The 25,669-nt window shown below is 46.2% G+C and overlaps 1 protein-coding gene and 1 long non-coding RNA gene across 2 annotated transcripts in view; one reads left to right on the top strand and one right to left on the bottom strand.

Annotated features, from left to right (window-relative positions):
- The window catches only part of LOC308580260, a 98,010-nt gene that overhangs the window by 51,138 nt on the left and 21,203 nt on the right, over positions 1-25,669 (top strand). The gene's annotated exons all lie outside the window — the stretch shown is intronic.
- ERBB3 (erb-b2 receptor tyrosine kinase 3) overlaps positions 1-25,669 on the bottom strand; it is a 96,069-nt gene that overhangs the window by 24,912 nt on the left and 45,488 nt on the right. The window contains exons 3-14 of the mRNA XM_081181255.1: positions 24,891-25,086; positions 13,331-13,456; positions 10,755-10,820; positions 9,275-9,393; positions 8,397-8,538; positions 7,485-7,598; positions 6,597-6,717; positions 5,343-5,416; positions 3,107-3,197; positions 2,521-2,720; positions 1,042-1,174; positions 847-937 (exon numbers count right to left, since the gene is read on the bottom strand). Coding sequence (XP_081037381.1) covers positions 847-937; positions 1,042-1,174; positions 2,521-2,720; positions 3,107-3,197; positions 5,343-5,416; positions 6,597-6,717; positions 7,485-7,598; positions 8,397-8,538; positions 9,275-9,393; positions 10,755-10,820; positions 13,331-13,456; positions 24,891-25,086 — 1,473 coding nt within the window. The remainder of the gene's footprint in view (positions 1-846; positions 938-1,041; positions 1,175-2,520; positions 2,721-3,106; positions 3,198-5,342; positions 5,417-6,596; positions 6,718-7,484; positions 7,599-8,396; positions 8,539-9,274; positions 9,394-10,754; positions 10,821-13,330; positions 13,457-24,890; positions 25,087-25,669) is intronic.

Below are 25,669 nucleotides of genomic sequence, written 5' to 3' on the forward strand. Positions count from 1 at the left end.
AGTACCTTATAAGATATTAGAACACAGGCACTGCTCCAAGTATTATCACTAAGAGAGAAGCAGGGCCTTTGTTGCTGTGTCCCCAGAACTATGAAATAACCTCCCAGAAGTGGTTCATTTGAGCTCTAGTTTCCTGGCTTTCAGGAAAGGTGGAATCTGTTTAGGAAAAGCATATAGCTTAATTGCAACTCTTTCACATTATTTTATGTGTTCCAAGCTGCATCGAACATAACAAGACCACATAACACCAGTCTTGAAAGACCTACACTGGCTCCCAGTACGTTTCCAAGCACAATGCAAAGTGCTGAAGCTCACCTTTAAAGCCCTAAACGCCCTTGACCCACTGTACCTGAAGGAGCGTCTCCACCCCCATCGTTCCCCCCGGACACCGAGGTGCAGTGCCGAGAGCTTTCTGGTGGTTCCCTCACTGCAAGAAGCCAAGTTACAGGGAACCAGGCAGAGGGCCTTCTCGGTAGTGGCACCTGCCCTGTGGAATGCCCTCCCACCAGATGTCAAAGAGAAAAACAACTACCAGACTTTTAGAAGACATCTGAAGGCTTAGGGAAGCTTTTAATGTTTAATAGACTATTGTATTTTAATATTTTGCTGGAAGCCACCCAGAGTGGCTGGGGAAACCCAGCCAGATGAGCGGGGTATAAATAATAATAATAATAATAATAATAATAATAATAATAATAATAATAATAATAATAATAATTATTATTATTATTATTATTATTATTATTATTATTATCTGCAAAGGTTGGATATAAAATGCACAAAGATCTTTGCCACGCCACCAACCCTTTCCCACCACTCCAGAGAAGCTGTGTGACATTGCCATACCGATCCATTGCAGGTTAGGCCTCCTTCAATCTTCTGGCACTGCGGGTGACATGGGAAGCACGCCCCGTCTTGTGCAAATTCTCGAACATCCCTACGCAGAGCAGAGCAGGAGAGGAGAGGAGTTACACACTTGGGGCCAGGGTGGAACGAGAAGGCAAAAAGGGAAGGAGGTGTCCACGGCTGGCTATTTCTTACCCCTCGTAGAAGCTGCAGGAGTCAACACAGGTTCCGTCACGGCTGTAGTTAAGGCAGGAGACACACTGATCTGGGTCAGGACCCCAACAGCCATCGGTGGAGCAAAGAGGATGACAGACCTTCCCCTCTTGGGCTGGGAGAGAAACAGAGTGCCTGGATCACATCTGGGACCAGGGCCCCATTTTAAGTTGTGGGGAGGGGCATGTGCTACCTGGAAGGAAAATGCTTCAAGTCCCTTTCCCACCTCCCTGACCCATCTGTGGACAAACCAACAAAAGGGGGAAAGTCATAGATTTACTATTTTAAACCCAACATCATTTGGCTATAGCAGGGGTATGATTCTCTAGATGTCTGGCTACAGAAACAACTTTATTCCAGTTAAGACTAACTAGCACAGGGGTCAACAAACTTTTTCAGCAGGGAGCTGGTCCATCGTCCCTCAGACCTTGTGGGGTGCCGGACTATATTTTTTTTTGGGGGGGAATGAATGAACTCCTATGCCCCACAAATAACCCAGAGATGCATTTTAACTAAAAGGACACATTCTACTCATGTAAAAACACACTGATTCCCGGACTGTCTGTGGGCTGGATTTAGAAGGCGATTGGGCTGGATCCGGACCCCAGGCCTTAGCTTCCCTACCCATGAACTAGCATGTTCACAGTCCAAGTGGTATCCAGCAGCAAGCATCTGCTCTGATGTTGCAGTGGGCAAGACACTAACTTCAATGCGCAGAGTTGCTCAGATGGGCAGGTAGCGTAGACCAAGGAAACAGAGCGCAATGGAGACTGCACAATTGTTTTGCCACTGGAACATATGGGTGGGATTCAACTAATTTGAATCCCGCTAGCAGAAACCCACACAAGGACTTCCACTAGTGCATGGAGTCCCCCCCATGTCCTGAAAATCGGCTGGCAGGGAGGGGGGTGGTCGATAGAATCCCCAACACACTAGGGAGAGGGGAATTGTTTCATCTGGCAAGGTGAAATGCTTGTGCTGAAGGAACACTTGCCACACAGCTGCCTTGAATTCCTCTCCATAAGAACTGTTTGTTTGTTTGTAAATAATTTTTATAAATTTTCCATTAAGAACATCCAATTTATAACAAATCAAATCAAATCATAATCCAATTCAAAAAAATAATAAAAAAAAATGCAATCTGAATTATCAATTATTAAATTTCATACAGACTTCCCATATTCTAGACCTCTGAAGAACTCCTCTCACATAGTTATATTTCTGTCCTCTTCTTGTTGTTTTCATATTTTCCACATTCCGATCATAAGTACTGTTTGCACCCTACCAGAGTTCAGTGGCATCTACTACACAGTGAGAGTGACTGAGCCCTCTACAAGGATAAGAGAATGTTGAAACTCTTTTGAAGGAGTTGTTTGGTTTGGTTGATGGCAATGCGGCCTAGTGCAAGAAGCACCAAGTTCTCTAACTCCAGGCTCCCTTATCTACAGCTTGCCCACTCACTGCATTTCCTGGCAGGTTTGTTGCTCTTGATGTCAAGGTCCGAACGCCGGCGGGAGAGACGTTCCCAGTTGACCGTGTTGTAATAGCAAAGCTGCCGGTTCTCAGCGATGTAGACCTTGCCGGCACTGATCTCCCTAAGCGAGCGGAAGTCCAAAGAGGTCACATTCATGTTCTTCATGATCAGCAGCGAAAAGCCACGGCTAGGAAAAGCACAAACCAAAGTGTCAGCCTCAGGAAGAGGAGGAATGGGGACTATGTTCTATGGCTGGGAAGGAACAGCTAGTATCTATGGTTTGCGCCCCTGTCTGCCTGTACAACAAGCATGAGCAACTGGCAGACTGAGGTCCAAATCCGGCCCTGCTGTCCACCAAGCCCTGCACAACATATAAAGAAGCATGGATTTAGGTGGGGAGAGGACTAGTTTCCAGATTCAGCCACTCTTAATGCTGTGACTTTTCAGAATGGCATTAAAACAGCAGCTGTCCAACAGGCAGCCTTAGGCATCACCAGAACAATGAAGCTCTAAGACTCCTCCTACAACTCACAAGCAAGGTGAAGGAGGGTTGACCAAGAGAGCAATTCTTACTTATACAAGCTGCGTCCACCTATGATTTCCAAGTTGGAGAAGACGCTGAAGTTGTGCATGTGTTTGGGCCACGACTGGATGTTCAGGTAACCTAGGATGAAGGATACAAGGTTAGTGATCTCTGGTGCAACTTTCCCTAAGCATTCTCCCATCACCTCCAGAGTCCTTAGATCTCTGGTCTCTACGCCACCTTCTGGGCTCAAGCGTATACTAATGCCACTGTTTCCTCCAGCTTCCACATAGGCATAGAGCGGATGCCACTCTCAAGGAGTGCTGTACTGCTTTTTTGCAAGCTCCCCTTTCTAGCAGGACACCTGCCTATTTCTTCTTGCAGTGCACTGTGGGATTGATCTGAGAGTTCCTAGGCTGCTCCTGCCCCACCCAGTCTGGGGTCATCACAACCTGCACTGGGTCAATCTCAGCCCAGTCCCAGGCAGGCATGGGAAAGAATCTGAACCCAGCAACTTCCCCCTGTGAACAAGGAGCAACGATAGGATACCTTGGGCTTTTCCCAGCAATCCACAGTCCCTTCTCAACTCACATGCATTCCTAAGCCATATTACCACTCTCTAAATTTCTATCTACCCTTCCTGCTTATATACTAAAATCACACTGGGTACCATATCAAACATTTTATTATTTATATAGGTCTTGATTGTCAAAAACAAACAAAAACACAAAAAACCTCAAAGTGCTTTCCAGAAAAGAATGAACATCAGCAGGTAAAAAAACACCACCCAACTTTTTAATACATTAAAAAAATAATTAAAACCAATGGTAAGCTAAAAACCAGATTAAAATGCACATCAACATTCTAGGCGTCTGGATAGGCTTGCCTAAATAAATAATGTTTTTAGCAGGCACTGAAAAGGGTACAGTGAAGGCACCTGTCTGGTCTTAATAGGCAGGGAACTCCAAAATATAAGGCTCATCCAGACTTCCTTCCACGCTGCATTTCTAGACACAGGTCCACAATTTAGAGTGCCATGTTCGAATACTCTTTTTATGTTGTTGTTTTTCCGGTCCTGTGCTTTCCCTGTGAAAACCTGCTCTTTACCGCTGAACTGGAGCAGGTGGCAATCCATTTGTGTGACTGTCCTTTACTGCGGTAAAGTTAATACAGGGGTACCTTGGGTTACAGATGCTTCAGGTTACAGAGGCTTCACGTTACAGACTCCGCTAACCCAGAAATAGTACCTCGGGTTAAGAACTTTGCTTCAGGATGAGAACAGAAATCATGTGGCCGCAGCGGGAGACCCCATTAGCTAAAGTGGTACCTCAGTTTAAGAACAGTTTCCGGTTAAGAACGGACCTCCGGAATGAATTAAGTTCGCAACTAGAGGTCCCACTGTAAAATGGTACTGTCTGGCTTGAAAATTGGTTGTGTTTCTTATTTAATTCCCTACCTGGGACGAACCTGAGAGGTGGTTTTAGCCACTTCCTTGACACGCCATTTGTTCCAATTCTGGGATAAAGAACGGGTTTTTCTGGATAAAGGGGATGGGGAGGGGAAGCACTAGGACATGGTCCTTTAAAGTGTGGAACCTGTGCCTAGAAAGCACAGGGCAAAAAGCAACTGTGGATGAGCCTTAAAAAATCAATTTCTTTAAAATGTGGGACAAGTATTATATGGCACCTTGTAACAGTGCCAGCTCCGCAGACCAAAGTGGTCGAGTGGGCCTGGGCAATTTCACAGGTAAACTGGTCCCAAATTTTCCGAGACTGTACATACTAATAGTAAAACTTTGAACTTGGCCCGGTAGCAAATCGGCAACTGGTGCAGGTCTCTAAGCAGAGGGGTCATGTGCTGACAGGGTCTCACCCCTGTCAGCAATCATGCTGCAGCATTCTGCACCAACTGCAGCTTCCAGATCAAGCACGAGAAAAGCCCAATGTAAAGCACACTGTGGTCATCTGAATATGAAATAACAAGTGCGTGAACTACTGTGGGCAAGTTTTCCTGGTCCAGGAATGGTCATAGCTGTTGCAAAAGTTTCAGCTGGTAAAGGGGTGCTTCTAACCACTGAGCCTACCTGGGCTTCCAGTGACAAAGCTGGACCCAAATGCACCTGCAAAAACTCCACTTTTGTGGGGATTGCAACCCCATCCAGGGCAGGCAATTTGACCAGTTTCTCAGATACGGGAGCCACTCACCCACAGTGATCGAAAGGGACAGAGTCCTTTCTTACAACCCACATTGCTCATGACACAGAGAGTTCCCTGCACCCCAGTTCACCTGTGATCTCTCGCACAGTCTGGAAGATGTTGAGTTTTTCTGGGTCCAGGGGAGCTATGTTGTGCCAGCGGTCTCTGCAGAACAAGAGCAGAAATGGTCAGAACTAGCGGACAACCTCAAAATGGAACCAGCCTTTTTCTTCGAGAGCTGCTATGCATGATGACTTACCAAGGGATGGTAATCCCTGCACTCACAACGCTGATGTTATTTACATGGCTGTGAGAACATTGCAAGACCGTGCTGAGGTTACAACCCACAAAAAGGAACCCCCAGCTAATCAAGGGCTCATTCCTCATCCTGGTTGTCAGTTAGCCCATTAAAGGAAAAGGTGCCCCAGTCAGTACCTGCCAAAGGTGGAGCTGATATGGCGTATTTATCACCTCTGCAATAAAAGAGATGTGATGTCTACAACTAGTCTGGTGACTGGGAGTGGCCGCCGGGACCATATAGCACCAATCCTAAAGGATCTTCAATGGCTCCCAGTGCGTTTCCAAGCACAATTCAAAGTGTTGGTGCTGATCTTTAAAGCCCTAAACGGCCTTGGCCCTGTATACCTGAAGGAGCATCTCCACCCCCATCGCTCAGCCCAAACCAGGCATAAGCAAAATCTGCCCTCCAGATGTTTTTGGGACTACAACTCCCATCATCCCTAGCTAACAGGATCAGTGGTCAGGGATGATGGGAGTTGTAGTCCCAAAACATCTGGAGGGCAGAGTTTGCCTATGCCTGGCCCAGATACTGAGGTCCTCTCCTGGGGGGGTCTTCTGCTGGTTCCCTCACTGCAAGAAGCAAAGTTACAGGGAACCAGGCAGAGGGCCTTCTCGGTAGTGGCACTCTTCTTGTGGACCGCCCTCCCTTCAGATGTCAAGGAAATAAACTGACTTTCAGAAGACATCTGAAGGCAGGCCTGTTTAGGAAAGTTTTTAAGGACTGATGCTTTTAGATATGTTGTAAGCCACCCAGAGTGGCTGTGGGGAAACCCAGCTGGATGTGCTGGGTATAAATAATAAAGTTATTATTATTACAACTATAGACCTACTAGCCCCTTAGATATGGCCTCCAAATTATACTCACAATATTTATTAAATAAAATCCAAGAATGGGATAGTAACCAATCCATTATGTATGCTGAACAAGCACCAATCAATTTGGTAGACTGAGTAGTGCTACTGCTGCACTGCTGTTACCTAGCCACTCTGTCCCAACTCACAAGAAGTTATATCTTAGTGTAGAGAACAATCCGTGCATACCTACCCTACAAGACCAGTGATAAGGAAGTCCAGGTTGCCCAAGATTTTCGTGCAGTTGATAAAGCTGTCAATATTGCTGGAATCCACTGTCTGATACTTGCTTCCAATTCCAGTCCCTTCACAAGCTGGAAACAAGGCAGGGGGTCAGGGTTAAATGTTTCAAAGAGGTGAAAGCTACCAGCTTAACGTCTCTCCACACACCTCCCTAACATGCCCCCAGAGCTGATGGAATAGGCAAAAATGACTTGGTAATTGGGATCAGTCCCAAGTTTATATATATATATATTTAAAAAACTTTTCAATGAGGTTGTATAGCAGGAAAAAGAAAGGGGGGAGAAATCAATAAAGTACAATTGAACAAATATAAATATCATATTATATTTTCTATGAAATAAGCTACAGGAAGAGGGTATAAAGCCTCTTCTGTACATAGACAGAATATGTAAAAGAAAATCCCAAGAACCAGTCATGTATTTATTCACAGAATCTCTTCAACAGGCAGCATATGGAGCAGAGGTCTTTAAATCTTCAGAGATGGAATTAATAAATGTCAGAAATGGAAAACAAATACAAATCAAGGTCAATTATCACTTTACTTTTTTAATCAAGGTACCCCAAGGACTAACTGCACACACCCATTAAGGGCAAATGCCGCACGAGTATAGAATCACACATTTGTTTCTTGAAGAAGTCCAGAAGAGGAAGTCCAAGGCTTTCCCAGGCAGGTTGTCCGAGTTCTTTGAAGAAATGTGCAGATTACGTGGCATGTGCACAACCTTCACACCCGAAAGGTGGATATGCTCCACAGAGAAGAAGATCTGGGAGCCTCAGTTATGCCTTCCTATTTAGTTTCCTGTTCCAGTAGCCATAAGAAGCTATGGCTTCGTGTTACCTTTTGGGCAGAGCCCCACGCAAGGCTCACAGATCTTGCGACCGCCTTTTTCCACTTCCATTTTGTGATTAGGGCAGGTCCGGATGCACAAGCTCTGATCCACCACAAAATTATCTGCAAAATAATGGGAAGGAGGTGAACAGGGGAAAGATTAAAGAAATGTGAGCAACTAGTCACTGGAAACCCCTTAGGGATGTTTGGGGCTAAAACAGGACCTCATAAGTATCTGTGAGGAGAGAGATGGGGTGTTGGGGCTCCTAGATTTTCACTGAAGAATCCAGTCTCTTTCCATTTTAATATGAGAAAAGGAACAGCAGAGGATTATTATTATTATTACTAATATTTACTAAATTTGTATACTGCCCTTGTAGTTCACAGCATAAAAATACAAGATAAAAAACAGATAATACATAATACAAGCAGGGGGGGACGACCCCCAAAGGCTTTCAAACTTGAGGAAAAAAGCAGCAATTTCAACTACTGTGACTTCTCTCTCATTCTTGATCTGGGAACAATCAGGTTAAAATTAAAATAAAATACTCAAACTGTTAGTGTTGGGTTATAGTGATATTAAACGTCTTATTAGACATTATTTTATTTAGACTTTTAGACTGTCAATTTATATCTATGCTGCATTTTCCACCAGTCCATCTGTGCTCAAAGTGGTTCACAAGAAAACAATGTGTGGGCCAGCTTAAAAGTTTAAGAGGCCTTTGTACATCATGGCCCCTCAATGGAGTTCTGCCACATCTGTGGCAATTTTCCCAGATGGGTTGCAGGTGTGGGGGGGGGAATAATGTCTAAACTGGCCCTGAAGGAAGTGGTGCTCCAATCTAAAGGAACACCCATCACACACAGAGAGAGAGAAGACAACCACCCCCTTCTCCCCTATAGCCACAACCTAGGACTTACGGGGGCAGTTTTTGACGCATACGCCACCATACTGGTATTTGGCATCCGGGTTTGGCTCCAGTTGGAAGGTGAGCTTGTTGTAGATCAACGGAAGAGGGCAGCGTGTTTCACAGGCCCCATTGTCATTGACCTGCCGGCAGGCCTGGGGTTGAAAAAGCATGTGACAAAAAGCTGAGTAAGATCATGCCCACCCAACTCCCATCATTCCAGGCCGAAAGCTGAAACATTGAGCCAGATTCAACTAAACTAGTGTGCTAGCGAAGGCCAGCACTAGGACTCTCGCTAGCGCAATGGGCTTCCCCCTCTCCTCTGCCATGCCTCTCCCACACCTCCCTAAAATGTGCTCTGGAAGGGCAAGAGGGCCTCCCAAAACAGCATGCAAGAAGAGGAGAGGGGTGACCATTCCATCAGAAAAGCAGAAACGCTTGCGCTGGTGGATCAGTTGTATTAGTGCAAAGCTGATTTCCACCCACTTCATGCTAGATTCTTCCCCCAGTCCTGAAAGCACACAAAAAACTTGGCACTAACTCCATGGAGACACCATAGGGAGCTTGGTGAGAAAGGATAACCCACATTTTCCCCAATATTCCGTTAAAAACTGTGATTGCAAAGAAGATTATCATTGTAGCTGAACATGGAAAGAAGCCAAGGCAGCCCAGGAAACAAAGGCTCTGGCAAAAGCTAAAGATCAGGAGCTGAGCTCAAAAGATTGGAGGGTCGTGCTGGCAGGCAGGTTGTGGGGACAAAAGGAAAAAGGGGCAGATATGTACACTCAAAACCAAACTGTTCCCATTCTCACAATCATCTCCCTTCCTCAACACAGACCAGTCATACAAAGCACAACCAAGGAGAGCCGGACACAGAGACTGCTTACGTACAAAACACTCTGTCTTCAGTGGGCCAGTGCAGCCTCCTGCACATTCGTCGTGGCAGCATTCATTGGGGTTGGGGCCAAAGCAGCGCTCATTGCACTGGGGGGCACAGATGGTCTTGGTCACTATGGCAGGAGGAGAAAAATGTTGGGTGAGAAGCAGTCAATGCCATCGCCCCATCCTCTAATAGTCGGCTCCTCCCATCTTCTCCTGACCTTCCCAAGACCCTGGGAGGTGGACATAGGAAAAAAAAAATACCGTATTTTTCGCTCTATAAGACGCACCCAACCATAAGACACACCTAATTTTAGAGGAGGAGAACGGGGGGGGGGGGGAGAGAATTCTCTCCCTCTCTGCTCAGCGCCTCTCCAGCAAAGCGGGAGGAGAAACGGAAGGGGCTCCATTTCAACTCTCACTTCGCTGAAGGGGCGCTGCGCAGCTTTCCCTCTCCAGCGAAAGCAACGCAAAGCCTCCGGAGCACAGCAGGAGAGCTCCTGCTGTGCTCAGGAGGTTTTGGGCGGCTATCCCCGAAGCACCGATCCCTCTTGCTCTCCTGGCTTCAGCGAAAGCTGCGCAGCCTGCATTCGCTCCATAAGACGCACACACATTTCCCCTTACTTTTTAGGAGGGGAAGTGCGTCTTATAGAGCGAAAAATACGGTATTTAAGGTACAGTTACTACCCCTCAACACAGAAATTTCCCATAGCATGATGCATCTGCAATCCCTGATCCAAAAGTCCGTATATTGCCTTCCCAATTAATGGAAGGTTGGGAGTTGAGGGATAGCTCAGGTGGTAGAGCATGAGTCTCTTAATCTCAGGGTTGTGGGTTCGAGCCCCATGTTGTGTGAAAGATTCCTGCATTGCGGGGGTTTGGACAAGGTGATCTTTGCCGTCCCTTCCAACACTACAACTCTGTGATTTACTAGCATTCACAACTTATTTTTTCTAAAGAGGGCTCTTTGAGTGCTTTTGCATCAACTTTGCCCAGCTGAGGAACATCGTAGAATTGGGAAAAGGTTCAGAAAACGGTAACCAAAACAATCGAGGAGACGGAGCAAGCCCCCTATGAAGAAAGGTTGCAGCGTTTGGGACTTTTTAATAAACTACCATTCCCAGGATTCTCTGGGGGAGGCCATGGCTGTAAAAGTGGTATCCAGGTGCTTTAAATGTATGCCATTATTGTCAGAGTTAAATCATCACGGATCACCTATTATATGCAGGCAGATTGCTTAAAGCAGGTGCTGCCATAGCTTTCCTTTCCAAATTTGGAATCTGTCTATCACCATGCCAAGTTTAAGATGACAGAACCCACATTTAAAGCAGCCATGAAAAGTACCACCCAAGGACCAAACCTGGGGTTAGGGGTTAGTCTCCTCCAACCTGCCCTCCAATACTGGCTGGACATGTTGGGAGTTGCAGTCCAAAACATCTGGAAGGTCCCTGGTTTGGGGGAGAGACTGGGTCCCAGGCACTGTAATACTTACATGTTTGACAGTTATTAGGACCAGGCCCCCAGCAGTGACCATTGCAGCTCTCATGACATGGAGAACCTATCCAGGGAGACAAAATGCATCATCAGCCATCTAATGAGTATGATGGGCCAATAAGCTTATAAGAATCACATTACAGTGGTGCCTCGCAAGACGAAATTAATTCGTTCCGCAAGTCTCTTCGTCTTGCGGTTTTTTCGTCTTGCGATGCACGGTTTCCCATAGGAATGCATTGAAAATCAATTAATGCGTTCCTAGGGAAACCGCCTTCGGACCAGGTCCGGGGACAGTCTGCCCCCGGACCTCTTCTGAAGGCTGGGGGGGGGACAAGGGCTTTTCTTCCCACCCCCAGCATTTTAAAAAACCCTGGGACAGCGGAGGACTTCTTCGCTCCCGACCCCCAGCATTTTAATACCTCCCCGGGACAGGGGGAGATTTTAAAATGCTGGGGGTCGGCAGCGAACGCTTCGCTCCCGACCCCCAGCATTTTAAAATCTCCCCGGGACAGAGACTTCTCTGCTGTCCCTTGGAGATTTTAAAATGCTGGGGGTCGGCAGCGAATGCTTCACTCCCGCCCGCCAGCATTTTAAGATCGCCCGGGGCAGGCGGGGGGAAGGCAGGCGGGGGGGAGCAAAGACTTTTGCCCCCCGCCGGCCTTCAGAAGAGGTCCTCTTCTGAAGGCCGGCTGTGGGCGAAAGTCTTTGCTCCCGACCGCCAGCATTTCCCTATGGGCTTTCGTCTTGCGATGCAAGCCCATAGGGAAATTCGTCTTGCGAAGCACCTCCAAAACAGAAAACCCTTTCGTCTTGCGGGTTTTCCGTCTTGCGAGGCATTCGTCTTGCGGGGTACCACTGTATGTCCAAAGGCCTGCCTCACGTGCGATTTGCTTAATATGCATGGAACCTGATTTAAAGTGTTTTAACCCCACTCTTTACCTGAAAGGGCTTGCAGAGCAGCTTGACACAGGCACAGAGGAATCTGTCCTATGCAGAGTCAGACAAATTGTCTGCATTGACTGGCAGTTGTCCTCCATGGTTTCTTTCTTTTTTGTATATATTAGTTTTTTATTTTATTATTTCCAGTTATGCAGTATATTATGAAATAGTGAGACAGCTAGAAAGATAAGGCTTCACTTAACATTCTCTAGTTTCAGTTTAGAGGTCAAAAGCAGCTATTTCGAAGGAGTATAAATATATGTATTTTCCTCCCTCCATGTTTTCATACCAAGGATACACATAGCCCTACCTGGAAATGCCAGAGTTTGACCCTGGGACCTTCTGCAAGCAAACAGGTGCTCTATTTAAAGATCATTTTAGATTGGTTATGGTCTGAACCAGTTTGGATTTATTTGATATATGTTTTCAGGAACCTCATAAGAATTAATTCCCCAGGTGGCACACACACAAAACAAAGGCTAAAAACATAACAATAAAATCGTATTGCAGTAAAGACACAATAAACTTAAAAGACAACTGGTATAAAAGCCCCAACACAGAACGAGCGCAATAAAGATGCAGTGGTGGAGGACTTTGACTAGGAAGCATGTGATGGAGTCACCTTGTTGAAACTAGGCAGGTTTATGTCTGGTGACGGCCTGGATGGAAGATTTCCTGGGTTCTCACATTGCAGAAAGAAAACGGGGCACAAATGTAGCAATGAAAAGAGAAGAGAGGAAATGGCTGCATGGGGTTGCATTGTATCCAGGGCAGCTGTCTACCAGCTCCATCTGGTATGCAGGCTGAGACCCTACCTGCCCGTGGACTGTCTCGCCAGAGTCGTTCATGCTCTAGTTATCTCCCGCTTGGACTACTGCAATGCGCTCCATGTAGGGCTACCTTTGAAGGTGACCCGGAAACTACAACTAATCCAGAATGCGGCAGCTAGACTGGTGACTGGGAGCGGCCAGACTTGAAAGACCTACATTGGCTCCCAGTACGTTTCCGAGCACAATTCAAAGTGTTGGTGCTGACCTTTAAAGCCCTAAACGGCCTCGGTCCAGTGTACCTGAAGGAGCATCTCCACCCCCCATCGTTCTGCCCAGACACTGAGGTCCAGCGCCGAGGGCCTTCTGGCGGTTCCCTCACTGCGAGAAGCTAAGCTACAGGGAACCAGGCAGAGGGCCTTCTTGGTAGTGGCGCCCGCCCTGTGGAACGCCCTCCCATCAGATGTCTAAGAGATAAACAACTACCTGACATTTAGAAGGCATCTGAAGGCAGCCCTGTTCAGGGAAGTTTTTAATGTGTGACATTTTAATGTACTTTTAATCTTTGTTGGAAGCCGCCCAGAGTGGCTGGGGAACAAATAATAAATTACTATTACTATTACTCCTGTTACAGATGGGTAGCCGTGTTGGTCTGCCATAGTCAAAATAAAACTTCTGTTTCAGTGTATCTGAAGAAGTGTGCATGCACACGAAAGCTTATACCAAGAACTAACTTAGCTGGTCTTTAAGGTGCTACAGGAAGGAATTTTTTTATTATTACTCCTGTGTAAACACAAAACATTGGCAGGCCAGACAGGGGAATACGAGTGCAAGCACACACCTCACCCTACTTTTAGCCAATACTCACACTTGTCTGCGTTCTTTTGGATCACTGTAGGGTAGCTTGGATCCCGGACGATGTCTCCCCAATTGATAGTATCCGCATGACACAACTGCTGGTTCCTCCCAATGTAGACACCCCCAGACAGGATTTCTGAAAAACAGTAAGAGGCAGCTGTGACCACTTTCCTACTGGGAGATGTGAGACACCAAAATATCTGTGTGAGATATAGCCAGCATGCACACTGAGCACATCCAGCTTCCATATACAGTGGTACCTTGGTTCTCAAACACCTTGGTACTCAAACAATTTGGAACCCAAACACTGCAAACCAGGAAGTGTTCTGGTTTGCAAACTCTTTTCGGAAGCCAAATGTGCTCTGTTTCGAGTGTTGCGCTTCTGATTTGAGTGCCACACTTCTGTTTTGAATGTTACACTGAGGTCTGTCTGTTTTTGCTATTTATTTTGCGTTTTGTTTTTGCGGCTTTTTTGTGACTGTGTGGAACCCAGTTCAGCTACTGATTGATTGTGCTTTCATTTTATGGATCAGTGGTCTCGTTAGATAGTAAAATTCATGTTAAATGGCTGTTTTAGGGGTTGTTTTTAAAAGTCTGGAACGGATTAATGCATTTTGCATTACTTTCTATGGGAAAGCGTGCCTTGGTTTTGGAACGCTTTGGTTTTGGAATGGATTTCTGGAATGGATTGAGAACCAAGGTACCACTGTACTGAAAATGAAAGCAACCCTTTTCAGAACTCTTTCCAGAACAGATTATGAACCTATGGAAGACAAGCATGTGGAGTCCCACTTCCTCTAGCTCCACAGAATCATATAAAATCTGAAATGGACTAGGATGGACTCCCAAAGAGGTTTCCCCACTCTCTGAATTCTCTCCACTATTATAATAATTCTCTCCACTGCTATGATCACTGCCTAACTCTCATTTCTATGGCTTTGCTGAGCCGTCTCCTTTTTCCCTTCAGACCTCTTCTCCACCAACTTCTTATTTATGCATTATTCTATTTAAATATATTTATAGCCTAGCCTTTCATCACAACCAACCCAGGGCACGGCACAACCATAACACCGAACAAATTAAAACAATACACAAATCCATTTCGATTCACAGAGGGAACAAGAACAAGATAAAAGCGTAATTAAAAAGGCAGTCTTTAAAAACAGCAAAGCAGACTTCGTCCTTCCAGCATATGTGCTCGCTAAATTAAACAAGTTACCTTACAAAGGCCTGAGCAAATCGCTGAGTCTTGATCTGGCACTAAAAACAAAGTTGCTGTCATTACTACTTTCCCTCGAGCCATTTTTGTGGAGCGACTCATTGCCCGCACTTACAGTACAATCCTATACATGTCTATTCAGGAGTTCAGTGGGGTTTGCTCCCAGGCAAATGCCTATACGACTGTGGCCACAGTCTCTCTTGCTTCCTTGCCATCCTTCAGCGAAAGGAGAGTGTGTGTGTTTGTGTGTGTGTGTGTGTGTGTGTGTGTGTGTTTTGAAGAAACACATTTGTCCCTTAACAGCAAGCTGCTTAACAAACTGAGTTCTGGAGACTTAATGAGTCCTTACCAGCAGAGGGCTGGGAGCTATCACTGTGTTTTTCAGACTTCCAAAGTATTCTTCGGATATACAGTCATACCTTGGAATCCGTTCTGGAAGTCCGTTCGAATTCCAAAACGTTTGGAAACCAAAGTGCGGCTTCTGATTGGCTGCAGGAAGCTCCTGCAGCCAATCAGAAGGCGCTGAAGGCCCATTGGACGTTCAGGTTCCAAAGAATGTTCACAAAACGTTTGCAAAACTCACTTCCCGGTTTGCGGCATTCAGGAGCCAAAACATCCGAGTACCAAGGTGTTTGGGATCCAAGGTACGACTGTATAAGCGAATAGGTATATCAGCCTCCCTATAAGCAGCTGGCAGGCCATTTATATCCAAGCCAGGCTGGGTATAAATACTATTTATTAAATTTGCACTTGCTGGCTTGATGAAATTGGTGCTTTCACAGTACAGTGGTACCTCTGGTTATGAACTTAATTCGTTCTGGAGGTCCATTCTTAATCTGAAACCATTCTTATCCTGAGGCGCGCTGTCGCTAATGGGGCTTCCGGTTCGCGATTTCCATTCGCATCCTGGGGCAAAGTTTGAAACCAGGAGCAGCTACTTCTGGGTTAGCGGAGTTTGTAACCTGAAGCGTTTGTAACCAGAAGCATTTGTAACCAGAAATACCACTGTATTGCCTCACCCTGACTTCTGTTTACTTTTTTCCAGCTCTCATCTCCACAATCAAGGCTTATGGGCCTTGGTTACCCATTTGGAGGTGTCATGTGTTAAAGGCGCTCAAGGTAGTAAACATGGTTCCCCCAATATTATCCTTATAACAACGCTGTAAAATAGATTGGGCTAAGATCCTAGTGAGTTTCATGGCTCAGTGAGGATCCGAACCCTGATCTCATACTCCAATCAACGCACCACACATGCAGACCCTCCAAAGGTCCCTGTTTTCCAGGGACAGTCCTGGATTTACAGAAGCCTCCCAGTTTCTGATTTGATCCCAGAATGTCCCGCTTTTTCCTTTGAATGTTTTCATTGGAGGAATGTTGGAGGGTATGGAGTTATGTGACACCCCTCCCAAGCCATCTGAAGGCAGCCCTGTAATGTTGAATGTTTTATTATGTTTTTATGTATGTTGGAAGCCACCTAGAGTGGCTGGGACAACCCAGTCAGATGCTTGGGGTATAAATAGTACAACGGACCTCCCTGTTTTTTCATCGGAGAAATATTGGAGGGTATGCACATGGATTTTTGTAGGGGGTATATCTGACCAAATGTTTCCCAAATCAGCATTGCAATATCGCCTTTCACATTGCTCCACTGCCACAAAGCTCTTCCCTGGCCTCCTACGCCTTGTCAATTCCACAATTCTTCCCACAGCCCTTTAACAATCTACTTTAGGCTGAGACATCGACCTTCTTTTCCCTTACAAGGAACGCAGTACACATCTGCAATTATGTATTTAAGCGCTGAATATTAGCGATGTGAAATACTTGTAGTATCCATGAAATGCTGCAGGCACTTCCATACAGCAGGGAATGTTGCCCAGGTAATTCTGAAAAGCCATGTCTCCTCCGCCAAGGGTTGTTCTGTCAGCCAACAGAAAGATCAAGCGATGGGAAAGCTGATAGATAGGTGTTGTCTTTTTTTGGTGCCACAGTAGCTGAACAACAACAACATCAACCCAACAGGCTGGTTGGGGCAGGTACCTAAAACATGCAGAGGCCTGTTCTGGGCTGTCTGTCTTCCTCTTAGCTCTGCTGACATGATAGCCAAGAACTCAGATTTCACAAACAGCCACTTCCAGTGGTTACGGAAGACTTCATACTCAACCAACCAGTAGTGCTGAACTGAAGGACATACGTCAGGGGTGGGGAACTTGTGGCCCTCCAAATATTGCTAGACTCTAACACCCATCAACCCCAAGCAACATGGCCAATGGGCAGGGATGGTGGGAGTTGTATGACAACAATACCTGGAGTGCCATACATTCCCCATGGCTTATATAGTAGCTCCATGCTAAAATCTACGTTGGGGTCTCCATGCTTCTCTAATCTATGTTTGCACATGCATCCGTCTGCATTCAGATTAATATAGCCAATTTCTGAGGCAACATCCATTGGCTGTGGTCCCGTGAACAGAGAGATGAAAATGAAACTTGAATTTAAGTCCTTGCATTATCATTATTATTTCGAAGATTTATAGGTCACCTTCAGGGCAAACCCATCTCAAGGCAGCTTTAATCAGAATAACATATATAGGAGATATAGGTTACCTTTTGGTAATGCATACATATAATGGCTTGAAATGCATACTTGCTTAGCCACTGATCAACAGTCAGCATTAATGATATTGATTACTTGTTGAGTGAAGAAAGAAGGGGATGGTATCCCAGTCCCTCTGCCCTGCAAAACACCACGGTTGACCACGCTGGACATCTGCTAAGGGGATACATGGTACAGAGCCAATCCAATACAGATCGGCTTGCACTAAGTTCTGGGTACAGAGATTCTTTATCCTATAGAATGCTAGCAGGACTTGAACCAGCATGAGAAACCATGAGCACAAGACTACTTTTTGGGGCCAAATTATGTTGCGAAAATTAAAGTGTGATTATATTCAATGGCGTATTAGACTCAAGTAAATACGGTATTTTCATGTCTGGATTACCCTTGCTGTATTGGGCTGTTTTGCCTAACAAAGGGTTGCCATATGTCCGGGAATCCCCAGACATATCCTCTTTTGAGGGTTCTACAAGCTCATCTGGGTTGTGGGGGGGTTACATTTCAAAGCAAATGTCCTGGATTTGGAGTTTTTATTTTTATTTTTTCTGCGCGGGTGGCTCTGGTTCAGGCTTGGGCTCTGGCACCCCGGCTCTCTGGCGTGGACAGCGGAGGGGCTAGCGGGCGATTGCCAACCCTACCTAACACAGCGGGAACCATGGCAGAAACATATATTCAGTTTCAAATTAAAGAGCTCACTCCACAGATAAGCAGCAAATTTATCAGCCTGAATCAGATTCACAGCATCTTTGACATGATGATTAATCAGCTATGTTTGAAACCTCTTAGGATTCATTTCTGAATCTGGGAAGGAAGTAAAGCATAGCTGAAAAGTAGGTCCAAACGTGGCTATCATATTGTAGCAATGGGTTCTGGAGAGGTAACTGAACTTTGGGCTGAAAGAACCCTTCTGAAATAGCTTTCAAAGACATGCTATATAGTTTACAAGGGGTGCAGGTGGCGCTGTGGGTTAAACCACAGAGCCTAGGACTTGCCGATCAGAAGGTCGGCGGTTCGAATCCCCGCGACAGGGTGAGCTCCCGTTGCTCGGTCCCTGCTCCTGCCCACCTAGCAGTTCGAAAGCACGTCAAAGTGCAAGTAGATAAATAGGTACCGCTCCGGTGGGAAGGTAAACGGCGTTTCCGTGTGCTGCTCTGGTTCGCCAGAAGTGGCTTAGTCATGCTGGCCACATGACCCGGAAGCTGTACGCCGGCTCCCTTGGCCAATAAAGTGAGATGAGCGTTGCAACACCAGAGTTGGTCACAACTGGACCTAATGGTCAGCGGTGCCTTTACCTTTATATAGTTTACAATATCTGAAAGTGAGCTTGTGTTCACAGAAAATACGTCTGAACTATTAGCGAAGAGCGCAAGATACGCAGTATCTTGCTGCGTAAGATATATGTGCCTAATTCTGGGCAATGGAAATGCTCTTATAGTGCACCAAATCCCTTGGGCCTTCACTGGTCTCCTATGCGATTGTCTACAGAACGGATGGAATAGCAAGGGCTGTATCAGATGCAGCACAGCTGGGTTCTCAATGCCATTGTTGAGGCATCCTGGGTGTAAAGCTCCTTGCATGCCTTTTCCAGGAACAATCCATGGCATTCCGATTGTGCACTAGAGCTAAACAAAACCGGGAGGCAACTGCTGTGCAGGCCTGCCCTTGGCCAGACACTAGTACAAGATTGCCATACAGTAGTACCTCGGGTTAAGTACTTAATTTGTTCTGGAGGTCTGTTCTTAACCTGAAACCTGAAGCACCACTTTAGCTAATGGGGCCTCCTGCTGCTGCCGCGCCACCGGAGCACGATTTCTGTTCTCATCCTGAAGCAAAGTTCTTAACCTGAGGTATTATTTCTGGGTTAGCGGAGTCTGTAACCTGAAGCGTATGTAACCTGAAGTGTATGTAACCCGAGGTACCACTGTATTTCAAAAAGTGGAAACCCGGACACAAACGTTGTTGAGCTTGGGGTGGGGGGGCAAAGTTGTTGCCATATGCTCATTTTGGCCGAATTCCACCCGGACGCTCTTTCCGGCAGACGAATCCCAGCTATTTCTGGGAAATTCAGGTCGTATGGCAGCCCTAACTAAGAGGGCTGGCTTGCAAATCATAGCGAAGCAACATTACAGCACTCAGAGCTGCTCTTCCTTTTTTAAAAAAATAATAATATTTTATTAAATTTTCAGATACAAAGTTAGAAATATACGCAGAAAAAAGCAGTATAACAAAGAAATAAAAGAAGGAAAAAAAGGAAAAAAAACCAACCATTCAAAACATTTTTTATATAACTAACTGGACTTCCTCACATCTCCCTTACCCTGCGTTCTTTATAATAAAAATATCAGCAAATTATTACCTTGTTTCGTACCTTATTTTGTACTTTTCAAATGTTGTACTTCTGGATTTAAAGTACTTTTTATCAATTACTTATACCTTAAATTAAACATAGTATTACTTTAAATTTCGACCTTTTCTTACTTATAGCTTAAATTCCTGTTTCACAAATCTAATTGCTGGAGCTAAAGTTTCCGGATCATGCAAATTCTTAACATTAATACAACTTATATCAGAGCTGCTCTTCCAAACCCCAATCAAGGAAAAAGAACAATGAGACAAACCCACATTTACCAGTTGCTAACTGTCCTTTCCTTTCTGCCCTCCGTCTCCCCAAATGCAGCTGCTTCTTGGGTGTGACACAAGGACTATATAATGGCAATCCTGCCCAGGAACGAAGGAAAAGTTCACATCCGTAGATGAAACAGTGTGAATGGGGTCCGTTTAGGAATCTAGACTCTGCTTAGCCAGGTGTCACCTGCCCAGGCTGCAAAACAGTTGACATTCCTTCTCATGCAGAATAACCCCAGGGGACTTTCGTAATGCAAATTCTTTATAAAGTTTCTGGGTGAGAAACAGGACAAGCAGTCTCTCACAATTGATTTAGTTTCCCTCAAAGTTCTGCTTCCACAGTCCCCCACCCCCTTCCTCAACTAATTCCATTATCTCTACTGTAGCTGGAGTTGACCTTGAATTGGGACTCAACCCCAGGTTGTTTACAAGGCTTTTCTTTGTTGTACAGCACCAGGTCTGGCCAATTAAAGGGGCAGTGTGCTAAGGGTGGCCCACAAACCTGCTTCTTTGGCAGCTAGTCAAATCCTGCGAGCTAAGTGGCTAAGTGGACCCATAAATTCTTTCTTATAGATTGGACTTTCACCTGCTTATCTCCAGCTCAGATTGTAAAGATTGTTCTCTCGGATACAATCAGAAGTTCAGAGAGTTAAGCAGCAGGAGGGGCAGAGCCGCAGATTGACGTTTAGGATCCATAGCTAATGACTCCTGCGAGATAAACACGTTTTCTACCCTCATCCTGAAGCCATCCTTTCATTCGAGCCTCCATCACAGACTGGCCTCACCAACTTCTGAGATGCTGTGGATTGTGCTGGCTGCGTATAGGTTTTTCTGGCACCAAAGGTCCTTCTCTAAATATCCCTGCTACTCTGTATGCTTTCTTAGTAATAATTACTATTATTTATATGCCACCACCTGACTGGGTTGCCCGGAGAGCCACATTTTATAAAAAAAGATTTCCCAGTATTTTAAAGTGATTTTATATCTACTGCTTTTTGCATTTTTACTGTTGCTACAGTAATTGCTTTTGTTTCTGATGTTTTTGATTTGTTTTATATTTGTTCTATGGTTCTCTTTTGTAGACTACCTTGAAAAACTAGATTAACATTTTTTTTCTAAAAAAAAGAAGTGCTTTAGAACAACTGGATTTTATGTTAGAAGTAACTTCCAGGATGACTCAATACATCAGACTCCTAGATGCTTTGTCCAAATAGTTTAAGACAAAGCCTTAAATGGCTCAGGACCGCAATACCTCAAGGACCACCTCTTTCCATATGAACCTACCTACCCAGACCCTGAGACCATCTTCTGGGGCCCTCTTTCATGTGACTCCTCCTCAAGAGGTCCGGAGGGTGGCAACACCAAAACGGGCCTTCTCTGCAGTGGCTCCCCGTCTGTGGAATGCTCTCCCCAGGGAAGTTCGCCAGGGCATTTTACACCTTTAGGTGCCAGGCCTTTGGTTGACCTGATTGACATCCTCTACCCTTTTAAAATGTGGATCTTTTTTGGGTGTGTGTTATTGGGTGGTTGTTTTATTTTGATTTTATATATCGGGCATAGGCAAACTCAGCCCTCCAGATGTTTTGGGACTACAACTCCCATTACCCCTGACCAATGGTCCTGTTAGCTAGGGATGATGGGACTTGTAGTCCCAAAACATCTGGAGGGCCGAGTTTGCCTATGCCTGTTATATATCGCCATCTTTTCTGTGAACCGCCCTGAGACCTCCAGGTATATAGCGGTAGAGTATGTAATTTCAATAAATAATAATAATCCTGTCTGGAAGCTCCTAAAAGATCTTGCTGTTGCTCAGTATAGAACCATTCAATATCTGGTTTCAACCAGTGGCTGAATTTTGCTGTTGAAAGGAAAGGTAACAACCCCTAGATCAAGAATGGGATTCTGTGCACATGATTTCAAACTCCTAGACTCTTTCAGTGTCGCTCAAAAGAGCTTACTAGTACGTTTACTAGTACGTTGATTTAACCCCAAACACTGCCTATCACACTACTGATGCAAGCTCTATGGGTCGAATTACAGTTCCTTTCTGTCTTCAGTTCCCCTTCCCAACACCACACGACATACAGTGAGGGCTAGCAACAGATGCCAAGACAAGTACCCAAAAGTCACAAGTAAGGGCATGTCTGCTCTGCAAATTAATCTTTTGTAATTGATTACTCTACAAACAAGTTCACCTAATTCTATAAACTGTAGGTGAAAGTGCTACATGTTCTCTGAGGGAGAGTCATACTCTCATTACAAAAGCACGAGCACGGTTGCCAGTTTCGGGTGGGATTCAATCACACGCTGGCAAATGCAAGTTGTGCAATTAAGTCGATCAGTGCTCTTGCGCAGAAAACCCGTGATAAGCAAAATGAAGGGGAAATGTGACGGAAAGAGTGGGATAACCATGGCTTGACAAAACACTGTCAAGCCAGCCTCCTCACAAACTTTGTGCAAACATACCAGGATGACTGCTGACACCATACATTTAAAGCGCTCTTGTACCACTTTTAACAACCATAGGATGCGGGTGGTGCTGTGGGTTAAACCACAGAGCCAAGGGCTTGCTGATCAGAAGGTTGGCGGTTCGAATCCCCGCGACAGGGTGAGCTCCCGTTGCTCGGTCCCTGCTCCTGCCAACCTAGCAGTTCAAAAGCACAAAGTGCAAGTAGATAAATAGGTACCGCTCCGGTGGGAAAGTAAACGGCATTTCCGTGCGCTGCTCTGGTTCACCAGAAGTGGCTTAGTCATGCTGGCCACATGACCCGGAAGCTGTACGCCGGCTTCCTTGGCCAATAAAGCAAGATGAGCGCCACAACCCCAGAGTGGTCCGCAATTGGACCTAATGGTCAGGGGTCCCTTTACCTTTATACCACTTTTAACAACCATGGCTTCCCTCAAAGAAACCTGGAGACTGTAGTTTGCTACGGGTTATGACTCTGCAGACCTACAATTCCCTTAACAAACTACAGTCTCCAGGTATCTCATGCCTATTGGAAAGAGTACTTTAAACGGACATTAGTTAACATTTCAAAGCCAGCTGCTGGATGGGTAGGTGCCCATGTATTTTTCTTGAAACAAACATTTAGACTGAGATTGTGTTCTGCACAAGGACAGACTCCAGGCATAGCGTGCGATTGCCTGAGCCAATGGTGTAAGATCTTGAGCTGTGGAATGTACTGTCCTCCTCAGTGGGGAAGGTAAAAGGTGACAGATGCTGAAATCATTTATCCACTGAGCAATCATGCTCCACCCAGTGCCCCACATACGCCCTAGACTTGCCTGCAGGGAGCAACCGTGGGGATAGATATGCAATGTCTGCCCCATATACTTTTTCACTGGGTGCCTGAAGCAGCTTATAATTGCAAAGGAAACCAAGCATTCCATTTCCTCCTATCCATCCACTCTCAGCTTTAGCAGTGCTAAGTGTGAATGGCAATCTGGAAAAGGCTACTTAAACCGGGATGCCCATAACCCTAATCCCCAGTAGAAAGAGCCAGATAGTGGCTACTAAGCAGGGAAGGAAGGGCACTTTCCACATTATAAAAAAGCACTCTGTTTTCAGGATTGCTTCAAGTGGTTGAGGGAAATAACCGAAGCTTAGATGCCCAGATGTGGATTCTTCAAGGCACATAGAAACTGTGCCAAATCTCAGATCAATTGTTGCCTCTGAGCAAGTGTACCACAACACACACACACACACACACACACACACACACACACACGGCTAGGTGCTCAACCCTACCTAAAAGTCATACTCTCCTATCTGATCATCCTTCTCTTCAGATCCCAGTTGCAGTAGGTGTAGTTATTCACTGCTGAACCTAAGCACCCTGCACACGCTGAAAGGGATCTCTCTTTGCTATTACTGCATATAAAAGGTAAAGGGTAAAGGGACCCCTGACCATTAGGTCCAGTCATGGCCAACTCTGGGGTTGCGACGCTCATCTTGCTTTATTGGCCAAGGGAACCGGTGTACAGCTTCCGGGTCATGTGGCCAGCATGACTAAGCCGCTTCTGGCGAACCAGAGCAGTGCACAGAAACGCTGTTTACCTTCCCGCCAGAGCAGTACCTATTTATCTACTTGCACTTTGATGTGCTTTCGAACTGCTAGGTTGGCAGGAGTAGGGACCGGGCAACAGGAGCTCACCCTGTTGTGGGGATTCGAACCGCCGACCTTCTGATCGGCAAGTCCTAGGCTCTGTGGTTTAACCCACAGCGCCACCCGCGTCCCTTTTACTGCATATACTCAAGGCCAAACCCTGGCACTGAGCAAGACACCTTTGAATGCACTACTGGGGAGAGAGAAGTGTGGCATGCAGTAGCGTTGCATGGTTTGCCAGTGCCTGGCGTGGGGCAAGTGTTGCGCCCCCCTGGCGGACTGGGCAGCTGGGGTGGGGGCTCACGTGGAGCCTGCGCGCAGGGTGTGTGTGTGTGTGTGTGTGTTTGTGTGTGTGAATGAAGCCCAGCTCCAATAGGCTCCTCTCCCACTGCCTCAATCTGCCTGCCCACCAGACCAACCCGCCTGCCATCGCACCTCAGTTGCCAGGGCTCCATGCCTGTCATGGGGGCACCTGATTGCACTCCCTCAAAAATGTGCACCTGGGCAATGGCCCCTCCCCCACGCTACACCTCTCTGGTGGTTCACTGGGGTGGCCCATGTTCTCAGGCAATGGCCCCCTACCCCCCCACGCTACACCTCTGGTGGCAGGAAGAAGTGGAGAGAAGCTAGTCTTGGGCAGGGGGCAGGGATGGAAAAGTACACTCAGATGTTCAAGTGTTTAAGGAGGGGAACTGGTGGCCTTCCGCATGCTGCTAGACTACAACTCCTATTCATGAGCATTTGTCCTTCTGGCTGATGCCGGTTGGATTTGGGAGTCTAGGAACCTTGGGAGGGGGTGTGGGTTCCATCACCACTGGCTTAAGACATGCCCTGGCAGAGGACAGCAAAGCACCTTAAATTATATTGGTCCTTTCTGGTCCAGGGACTGTTTTCATCAGGGCCATGGAATGCTACAATCTGCTCACTAACCTCCACAAAGGCAGAAAAGGAGTCAGTAAGTAGCAGCGCAGAATCCCTGGCTGCGTAGCACAAGCCTCAAGGCTCACCTGTGAGTTGATTGAAACCCAACTGCTGTAGGCCATGTGTGGCATTTTTTCCATAGTTGAGGAGGATGTAGAGGGCGTACTTGTCACCAGAGTCGTCATAGTGCTGCATCCCTCGTATTATGCGCAGGTTCTGCAGTGGCAGATAGGTGAAGACGTTCATGGCGATCAGGACGTAGCCAGTCACTTCTCGGATAGCCTGGGGAAAGTCAGAGGGAAATTTAAAGGGCACCATAACACCCACCCATTCGTTATCAAATCGCGCAGCTAGCAATTTTGCTAACAGATCGTGCCGCCACTCAAAACAGGCTACGTATTGGGACTGCAGAACATGATGGGAGACGGTGACCTCTGCCCCTTCCCTGTCATTGGTCTGCCCCAGTCTCTTCTTCATTAAAAGCATTTGTAACAGCAGTGGTGGAAAAGGAGGAACCCAAGGGGAGATTCACATAAACCCCTCCATGCATTGCCAGAATGTGTGGGGTGGGCGAGTGTCACATGACCTCGTGGCCAAGCCTCGCCCACTGCCAATTAAAGGGGGGGGGAAATGGGTGTACATTTCCAAAATATAAGATAAAAAACAAATACAGTGGTACCTCTGGTTGCAAACGGAATCCGTTCTGGAGACCCGTTCGCAACATGAACAGAACGCAACCTATGTCTGCACGTCTGTGCATGCACGGGTTGCGATTTGCTGCTTCTGTGCATGCGCAAGTGGCGAAACCCGGAAGTAACCCTTTCCGGTACCTCCGGGTCGCTGCGGGATGCAACCTGAAAAGACG

This window comes from Podarcis bocagei, assembly GCF_964188305.1.
Source record: "Podarcis bocagei genome assembly, chromosome: 2".
In the NCBI taxonomy this organism is placed as follows: Eukaryota; Metazoa; Chordata; class Lepidosauria; order Squamata; family Lacertidae; genus Podarcis; species Podarcis bocagei.